The sequence below is a fragment of the Poecilia reticulata genome, chromosome 5 (genome assembly GCF_904066995.2).
Source record: "Poecilia reticulata chromosome 5, P_reticulata-male-v2, whole genome shotgun sequence".
In the NCBI taxonomy this organism is placed as follows: Eukaryota; Metazoa; Chordata; class Actinopteri; order Cyprinodontiformes; family Poeciliidae; genus Poecilia; species Poecilia reticulata.
Window position 1 is genome coordinate 15,350,346 of NC_088834.1, and position 9,719 is coordinate 15,360,064.

Sequence of the window (9,719 nt, forward strand, 5' to 3'; positions counted from 1 at the left end):
CTCTCTATCGTGGTATCACTCATGGAGGAATTTCTTTATTTAAATGGGTTCATTTTTCAGAAGGATGCACAGTGAGGGTATTGTGATTTTAGCTACCAGTAGCAGAACGGAGCTGCGCCAAGTAGTTAACAAAAGCTAACAAACACTGAAGAGAAGAAGAGCTGCCATCGATACAGTTTTACCAAGTTGCTCAAAGTCTAAACTGGCGTTGTTGTGCATTTAAGGTGTAAAGTTTACCTTTGACCAAACGCCCCCAAAAAGGCATCCCAGCGCCTTTTGTAAAAATGTCCGCTAGCACCCCCTGCCGTCCTCTGAACGCCCCCTGGGGGGCGGTACCGCCCACGTTGAGAACCACTAGTTTAGATCTTTCCCGTAAATGGTGGAGGCCATCACCACAGGTTTATCATCAAACCACTTTGTGACAGTTAGCTAAGATGCTCCCTTCTGATCACAGTGGTCCATCTTCTGGTGGCTTTGGTACTATTTGGTTCATCATAATGGTTCCAGTTGCGGGTAGACCCGTTTGAGAACTTTGTAGAACTTTTTCCACATTTTCCTGTAACTGCACTTTTCATTTTTTTAGTCCAGAAGAATCTGGGAAAGCCAAGAGAGGCCATATGTGCTGATATTCAAAAGAAATTCCTTATTCATGTGTGTGATTTTCTACTTATATCATGTTCAAAATAAATTAAATAATAAGCAATAGTGCAATAGTGATTGGGGACACCCCTGCAGGTTGCAGCCATTTTTGGTTTTCATTTCAAATAAGAAGCAACAGACTGAAACCAGAAATGGATAACTTCAGGTTATGAAATGTATTTTTCAAATTTGACCTCCTTTCTTGGGTTAATCTGATTCATTAATCACTAATCTGTACATTTTTCAATTTTTTTGAATTCAGTCATAATTACGACTGAAATCGTCCTGATGTCCACTACAATGGACATGCTGTGAAATTTAAATTTTAAAAAGTATTTAAAAAAAATAATAAAATGTTAAGGTGTTCATTTTGGCCTAAATAAATACAGAAATTGGAAGGCACATTTTTTTCTTCGGTTCTCAGGAGGATATGCATGTTTCCAGTTTTTAAGGTTTTAATTGACCCATTATGTTTACTATAAAATATGTACTAAGAGAATTCTTTCCAGAAAACACACGCTGTAGTTTTAGTTTAGTATGTGCTGAAATGGAAACCTGTTACCATATAAGCCTCTGAATCCAAGCACTGAGCACCCACTGCTCCTGAAGTGATGCTTTCACAATGCAGTTTATTTTTGTTTTCAGGCCAGAAAACCAAAACTTTTCCTTTCGGTGCTGGCAGAGCCAGAGAATAGTTTGGTTTCTTGGTTTCCTCAAAGAAACAGAGAGAGAAGTCCGAGTTGGAGAACAAAGCAGAGAGGCCACATCCCTAAAACAGAGGTGGCACTACTCTGCCCTCTTTCTCCTTTTTCTCCTTCTTGTTCTCTTTTTTCTTTTTCTTCTGCTTCTTCTCTTTCTTCTTTTTCTTCTTTGTCTTCTATTTCTTCTCTCCCTCCTTGTCCTTCCAGCTCACAGTTTTCTCCCTTGGTCCCGTTGTAGCACTGGCACTTGAAGTGCTGACGGAAGGCCTTCAACTCTGCTTCACCTGGGGATCCCGTGACCTTCAGCTTTCCTTTCTGACTTGTGATCCTGTGAGTGGAGGGGTTGAGGTGCAGAAACACGGCCCTGTCCGGTTCTCGGCGAAGACAGCGACCGTTAAAATTGCACAATTTCTGGCTGCACTCCTTTGCTGCTGTGGTCACATTGAGGAGGTATCGTCCCATTGGTCCCCGAAAATAGTTATTCAAGGTTGTACATACGTTCTGCAGCACAGAGGAAAGATATTAACTTAAAAATACATAACAGCAGATGCAACATGAGAGGACGAGGCAAAGTAATGCTCTTACCTTAGATACATAATATTCGGCCCCCCAGAAGATCACTCCTGCAGCTCCCAATGCAACGCTCTCGCCAATGGTGTTGACCAAATCTGTCTGCAAAGGATGTATATGAATACTTTAGCTGTATGAGATGTATTATAGAGAATCTGAGCTCTAGTTACATATAGAGCTGTGGGTTCTATATGTAACTACAGCCCATAGTTAAATATATGATGTTTAATGCCATATGTAAATAATAGCTATTTTATGGCCAAAAACATGAAATACAACATGAGTAATTATCATGTTTTAGATGAATGCGTTGGAAAAATCTAATCTGGTGAAGAGTTACCTTGAGTTACTACCAAATTAATATAATCACATGTAAAATGTCTGGACAATAGGAGCGGATTGGAACAGAAGCTACATTCTTTGACGTGCACACACCTGGCCAGTAAACTTGATTCACCAGGTGGAAATTAAATGTAATTTAAGAACTATTTAACTCTTCATTGGGATCTGAGCTGAACTATAAGTTTTATTTTTTTAAATGACAGACTGCTGGACTTCACCATGTGAGAGTTACTTCTTTACCAATTTTTCACATTCTCCCTCGTAAGATCAATTTATATCCCCATGGGGTGTTTTGTTGAATTAGCAAGGAAGAAAATTGATTCAGAGCTGAGCTCTGTAGATACCATGGAAGTTTTATATTTTTGAACTTTCAGCCTCAGTTTGTCATGTAGCATGCTGGATTTACACAAAAAGGCAAACTTTTGGAAATCTCAGATTAGGTAAGGAATCACGTTCTCTAGAAATGCACACCAAATGTAGCTTTTTCATAGTAAAATCCAGCCTTAATGAGCTAACTGCAAATATAAAATGTTACGGGCATCTTTAAACATCAACTCCAAACTTTTTGTCTTTTTTTAAATAAAAATATTTCAGTGGTTCAATTTATAAATAATTACTCATGATAGAAAAGTACAAATAAAGTATTTTTGAACTTTGGTAATTATACGAAACAACAAAAATCTGTATCTGGTAGGTCATAGTTTTACAAAAAGTGTAACTGTCCTTCTAGAGCTGCTGCCTCGTGGCTGCTGCAGAGTGCGGCGGGTGCATTTATATGGGTGGAGCAGAGACATGTAGAGGGAACATATCGGGCTGCTTTAGCTGATGCTTAGATTAGGTTTACGGACAACTGGAAAATAAATTTCCTACCATCCGGTCACAACAGATGGTTGGCGTGACTTTCTCTGTGTGTGTCGAAGGTGCCACACAGAGAAATTGACATAAAAGCTATAAATGGCTGGGAAAAGTGAGAGTTAATCTATAAAACTGACTGAATATCAAAATACAGACTAAAAGCTGGAGCACAGAAATTTTTATGTTTCTTTATGATTCTGCTATGTATCATTACATTGAAAATAAATGTTTGTATAATTGTTATATATTATACAGGTTAACTTAAAAAGTGAGGTGCTAATGTTACAGGCTAATTTTCAAGCCTACAGAAGAGTAATTGTTAAAGCTGCACAAACATGAAAATTTGGGACGATGTGAATGTCCAATATTATTACTGCTAGTCCGACAATATTTACCAATAATTTTTCAAATTTTTTTATCGGATTACTTCATTAATCGTAAGAATAATTGAAAGATTACTTGACTACTAAAATAACAGTTTACAATAGCACTGTTTCCTCCAATCAACCAACCTCATCCATAACGGCCATCCAATATTTGTAAAAGGGTTTTGAATAAACAAAAACAGGACGTGTCAATCCATCCCCAACAGATGCGACGCGCATCGCCTCCTTCACCCTGTTCAGGACAAACAGGCGTGCCTGATCAGTGGAGCGCAGTTCTTTTTCCAGGTATATTTCAGGAAAAAGGGCGGTGCTTTCAATCCACAGCCAGTTCAGTTGATCATTTAGCTCAATCTCAACATCAGGACAATGTCCTGTGTAGGTTTCCATTTCCCCTACGTAGCGATAGTTGTAACATTCAGGAAACATGTAGTAGCCCCACAGCTGATTCGGTCTCAAATTTTTACCCTTCCTCAGGGTCTCTTGCATGAATTCACGAGCCACAAGTTCAAATTCTTTTTGTGCACCTTTTGCCACTTGATGTACAGTCCACTCAGGGTACTTTAAGAACAACAGATATTGTGACTTCACTCTATAGATAGATTTGTTATGGCGGTTTCGAAACCATAAGGGGTGCCATTGCTGCCAGTCAATGACAGTCAGACCTTTAGACTTGGGGTCTGGTATGTATGTGTCTAGATCCTCTGTCATTTTTTTTAAGTGCTCAGAGAGATTGACACGTTGTGGAAGAGCCCCATTCACGTCTACATATTTATGGTCAACATAGGGATAAATCCCGAGGTGGTCCTTATAGAACGTTGTGAGATTCTGCTGGGTAAAGCCCTGAGTGGGGGATGACACTATGTCAAACTGGTCTAATGATAACGTAACATTGTAGTGTTTCCCACACTCCTGAGTGGGAGCGTTCCAGATGAAGAGAACTGGCTTCTTGGAGTGTAATGGCCAGCTTGTCTGCTTTGTGTCTGCTGAACCCAAGACTATCCATGATGTAAACAGAGCAAGGAGAAACCAGGACAGTCGGTCAACTGCTGAGAGGAAAGAGGGGAATACAGTCTCCATGGTGGTTCCTGCTACCTTCACTCCTCTGTTTCCAAAAGACACAAAAAGATGTGACATTGAAAAACAACATTTGACAGAAAAATCTGTGTTCTCTATATTGTTCGATTGTCTAACATAAAACATTGTCTAATATAAAACAAACAAAAGAAAATCTGAATTGGGTCACTTCAGGCTGCAGTGTGAACGTAACCTTTGTCAACGACAGTTTGCTTCTTTCACAAAGAGCGTTCACTCAGTCATGTTTCTTCAAACACAATATGACAAAATGATCATGGAGATAATGTCCTTGGTTTCTTACCATTTAAGATGTAAAGCAAAGTTGAATCAGACACTGCAGGGAATCAACCCGAGGGACAGCAGAGCAAAACAAAAACAAAATAAAAAACAAAACAAACTAACATAAACTTTTTAAACAAATTAATGCTCAAATCAAAACATCTCAGTTCCATTTCCTGTTTCAAAAATAAACAAACTTTCTGCTAATTTAAATCATGAATTGTGAAAATGTAAACATAATTAGAACACTAACTTCCGAATTCTGTCTCGAAAACTGCATTAAATAATTATTTATTACCTATAAAATATTTTACTATTCCTAATAAGAATGTGCAATACAGTCATTTTTTTAAAATACAGAAGTAAAGGTTTGTTCCTGGCAGAGCGGGAGAGAAGCCAGAATTTCACAGCTACCTGTGAGGTTCCTTCATCTGTTTCTCTTTGCCCAGATGGCTGTAGAGCCACAGGAGGCCGGATAGTGTTAAGAAAATAAATTTAAAATAAGTTAGTTTTAGAATTTATCATGACTTGATTGAAATACCATAATTATAGTTTTAAAATTTTTAACATATTCTGGGCTATTGATCTTTATTTTACTGTAGTTAAAGCAGATGGTTTGTCAAGATCTCTGATCTGCTCTTTGTCTGTCTGGGAAACAATCAGTAGGAAGTTCTAGCTTTTCACACTGATCTGTGAAAGCCATAAACCACCATGAATTCGGAGAGTCTGCTTCTACCTTATTTAACAAAAGGTGTTTGATCTTGTGAACAAATTGCAGGGACTTTTTCAAAATTTAAAAGGGCCAGAGATGCCTTCCAATTGGTCAAGTAGAGATACGCCTTATTTGAATACATTAAGAGGAAAACACACCTAACAGGTATAAAAGTTTGTGCACAAGGGAAACAATTTAGAAAAAGCTGATTTATTTTACTTCTGCACCAGCTCTTTCTCCAAGGACGTCCTTGATATTTCTTTGTCTTCTTGTCTCAGGTAACCATGCAAACATGGTTACCTGAGACATTATTTGTGTTTACAAACACATTATTTGTGTTTCTCCAGTTCCCTGTTCTATCTTATACGTTCTTCTGATTGGATTAAATTCTGTAATTCTGTGACGTCAACACGCATTGTTGTGTTTTTGTCCCCACACGTGGCCACGCAAGAGAACCCGGGATCAAATGGAGGAATCAGAGCCAGATTTCATTGCTAAATTTAATTGTATAAAAATTCTTCCTTAACATTTGGGGGCTCGTGCCGGTTCCGAAGTCTCGACGTGCGCTTGTGGGGACCTTTTTAATTCGTCTGGGCCTGACGCTGCAGTCTGGTAAGCCGGTGTTTTGTTACTTTAAGTTTGCTGGCGGCGCCGCTTCGTTTGGCCCTTCCGACTTCCCTTTGCTGTGCGACGTCGCAGAATTATGGAATTCTCTGCAATGTAATGGAAAATTCCCCCCGAAAAGAGCAAAATAGTTTAATATTGATGAATGAATACACACTACAGGGGGCTGGTAGCGGGCCCAAACAGAGTACCACGCGCAGTCTCTGTCTTTAAGCTAGGCTTTAATTTGTGGCCTGCAGGAATGTTACTGTGCCTGTAAACTAACAAATTTAATTGGATTTAATTTTGTGTATTCTAGGATAGTATTGGCTTGATTCGGCCAGGGAATTGCTTGTTCCTGATGGACTGATAATTTTGAGGGTTAAATTGGCCGAGTCTGTCGCTTGATGCGATTTTAAGGACTTTTAGAAATGTTAATTAGAAAATAGGGCATTATGTCGCCTTCTTCGCTGGATCTTCGTAAATTATGTAGCTGGGCGGATTGATTGAAGAACATATTGAAATTGAGTTTTGACCCGACTCTGAAAATTGAGAAGTTGATGGAAGTTGATGAATATTGAGAAATTGTTGAAAAATTGAGAAGTAGTTGGGAATTTTTTGCATTGCAGAAGATATATTTTTTAGCTGGCTTCAAAATTTTTTCCTCTCTTTTCTTCTTTTTTCCTGTTACATGAGCCTGTCTCTCTTGTTCTCTGTTTTTCTCTGTATCTGTGTGCTGTTTGAATGTAAAGAGCTCTGTGTGTCTGTGGCGCTGTGAGCAAATCAGTGTGAGTGGAACGCTGCGTTTGAAAACTGCTGTTTGTGTGGATTTGAATTCATGTTTTGTGCTGCGGATCTAGTGTAACGTTAAATATGGATATTGATTTGTTAAATGATAAGATTCTGAGTTTCTGTTCAGGTCCGTGGAAATCTTTGAATGAACAGATCACAGGTTTACTGTTTATTGTGAAGTGTGGCAGTAATGATATGTATAACAATATTTTTTGGTATAAAATTTACAATAGAAATTAAAAACATCACATACTAATTTTATATTTGCAAACATCAAAACCTTTCTCAGGTTTCATTTTTAGATGGTAAAACAAAACAATAGCATTTCCTTCCTTTGCAGCACTGCAAAAGGGAGATTCCAGTTAACATTTGTAGATTACATTTTTCTGCTCCTGGTCTGACTCTTTTATCCTCCCGCAGTCTTAAGAGATGGGGTCATCAGGTCATTTAGACCCCACAAGTTTATTACTCTGTACACGGTCTGGTGGGGTCCCGCTGCTCATGTGTGCGCCTATACATGTTATTTTGTTTGTGACGTTACAACCTTTTCTTTAACAGACGAAGTCAGATAGGTTGGTCCATTCCACCATAGATGATGGTGGATGAAGTTCTTGACACTCTGACCTCTGGAAGGTAAGTCTGCTGGGTTGTTTTTTCTGCTCCAGTGAAACCAAAGTTCAGGGATGGTCAGTTCTTGTATCTCAGTCACTCTGTTTGCAGTAAATGGCTTCTACTTCTGAGCTGGGCTGCATATCCAGTGCAGAGCGATCAGAGAATCTGTCCGCATTTTAAGTTGACCCTTCAATGGGTTGAAAAGGTTGTTTCCCCGGCTTGCTCCAATTCGAGCTCCAATAAGCTTCACTTGTGGCAGACATTTGCCTTCATGCAGATACTCTTGTTTTAGATGCCACAAAATGATGTTCTCTCTCATTTTCTTCATTCAGCAACTTTTCGAAGCACTCCTTCCATCTTCCTATCACACTTTTTGTACCCGTCAGTACAGTTCCATCTTGATCCCCAATCCCCCTAACCTGTTGGACATCCTTCCCATCTTTATCTTTGTGACCGTATGCACTTTTGTTTGGTCCCAGCTAACTTTGTCTTCACATTGCTCCGTATCTCCCTGCACTCCTGGTGACTCTCTTCAGTCCTCAGTTTGGACCACTTCCTCTTCACTGCCTCCTCTTTGTCCTCTGTTCTACTTTTTTCCTTCTCACCTCAGAATCATTCTACACATTACTAAAGATCTACCACAACCTTGCAGTCATTGAATTCTTTCAGATTACATTGTCTACACAAGATGTATTTTGCCTGTGTGCTCCTATCTCCACTCACTGAGTTCCTTTCTCTTTTGGAAGAAAGTATTCGCTACAGCCATTCCTATCCTCTTTGCAAAGTTTACCACCATCTGTCCTTCTGTGTTTCTGTTCTGGATGCCACGTCTGCCTGTCACTTCCTCATCACCTCTGTTCCCCGCTCCAACAGGTTCACAGACATCTGCCCTTATCACTACTCTGGATATTCTGCATCACTCCATCTAACTCACTCCAGAATTTCTTCTTCTCTTCTAACTCACATCCTGCGTGTGGTGCATAGCCAAACCAACATTAAACATCACACCTTCAACTTCTAACTTCAGACTCAACCTTCCTGACACTCTTTTTACATTTCTGACAATCTCCTCCTTTAAGATAATCCACATTGTTTCTCTTCTCATCCAAAGATTGAACGCTGCTCCTAGGCTTTGAGCCTAGCTTTCCACCTGGTTTTCTGAACACATAATATGATACTGGAAAATTTTTAATAAAGCTCTTTGGGTCTGATAACTGTGCATCTATATTCCATGTAATGTAACTTATAAGAACATGTACAAATTTATCTTACCAAAAGAAAAACTAAGAAATCCTGACTCTGATTAATTAAGTTTTAAGGAATCCATCTGCCACATTTACATGTTTCTAAAGTTCTAGAGCAGGGGTCCCCAAACTACGGCCCGCGGGCCGGATCCGGCCCGCCTCCACATTTGGTCCGGCCCCCTGAACAATACCAGAGAGCATTCAGATTTTTTTTTCATTTACCGTATTTTCCGGAATATAAGCCGTTTATATGTGGATTTTTCTTCAACCACCAGGGGGCTCTTTAGCAGGAAGTGAATCATTGGAAGTCTGGTTACTTGTGCGCCAACATTGAGCCACAAGCAGCAAAATGAGTAAGAAACAGATCAGATGTATTTGGAAAGTCTCTTTGTAAAGGGGAAAAGGCCCAGAGATGAGACAGGAAAATGGATTTATCCCGGACCGGTAGGTGAGTCCCACATTACAAGCCGCTCTGCGTAACATGCGACGACCGGCTGCTAATGAGGCAATGAAGCTTCAAGCTGCTTCACCACGTAGAGACCAAGAAGGCTGTGCTCAAGCAACACAGCTCGGGTGTTCTTGTCTCTTGTTACTCCCTGATGGGACCGTCTCGTTGCAGAGAAACAAGCTCAGGGCTCCCGTTAGTCATTATCGTGAGTTAAACATTTTCATGAAAGTAAAATGTTTGTTTTTGTGGTGCTTCTGTTATTTTGAAGGGATAACCGCTACTATAGCAACCAGAGTCAGAGAGCTGCCCAAGTCTGGTGTAGACGGAAAGATTTAAGAATTATCGGCCGATTCTCCAAACCTCTGTGACCACAGAGCTGATAAAAGTCCGACAGATTCGATTGGTTCGTGTCTCCTAGGCAGGAGCAACACGAACCGATTCCAGTCACGAACATCCCGATTC

General features: G+C 39.8%; 1 protein-coding gene across 1 annotated transcript; it reads right to left on the minus strand.

The window, feature by feature from the left end:
- Window positions 1-1,248: 1,248 nt before the first annotated feature.
- LOC103464614 (hyaluronidase-1-like) lies at window positions 1,249-4,998 on the minus strand. Its single transcript, XM_008408834.3, has 4 exons — window positions 4,869-4,998; window positions 3,620-4,595; window positions 1,926-2,012; window positions 1,249-1,841 (listed from the first exon to the last, which is right to left on the minus strand). Exons 2-4 carry the CDS (start codon window positions 4,568-4,570, stop codon window positions 1,353-1,355), a joined length of 1,527 nt encoding a protein of 508 aa, XP_008407056.1. The 5' UTR covers window positions 4,571-4,595; window positions 4,869-4,998; the 3' UTR covers window positions 1,249-1,352.
- Between the last annotated feature and the right edge of the window lie 4,721 nt (window positions 4,999-9,719).

Coding starts and splice junctions, on each gene's coding strand:
- LOC103464614 (XM_008408834.3), bottom strand. CDS start 4,570: ATGGAGACTGTATTCCCCTCTTTCCTCTCAGCAGTTGACCGACTGTCC. Junction 2,013..3,619: donor GGATGGCCGTTATGGATGAG/GTTGGTTGATTG, acceptor CATCCTTTGCAG/ACAGATTTGGTCAACACCAT. Junction 1,842..1,925: donor CCGAATATTATGTATCTAAG/GTAAGAGCATTA, acceptor TCTGTGCTGCAG/AACGTATGTACAACCTTGAA.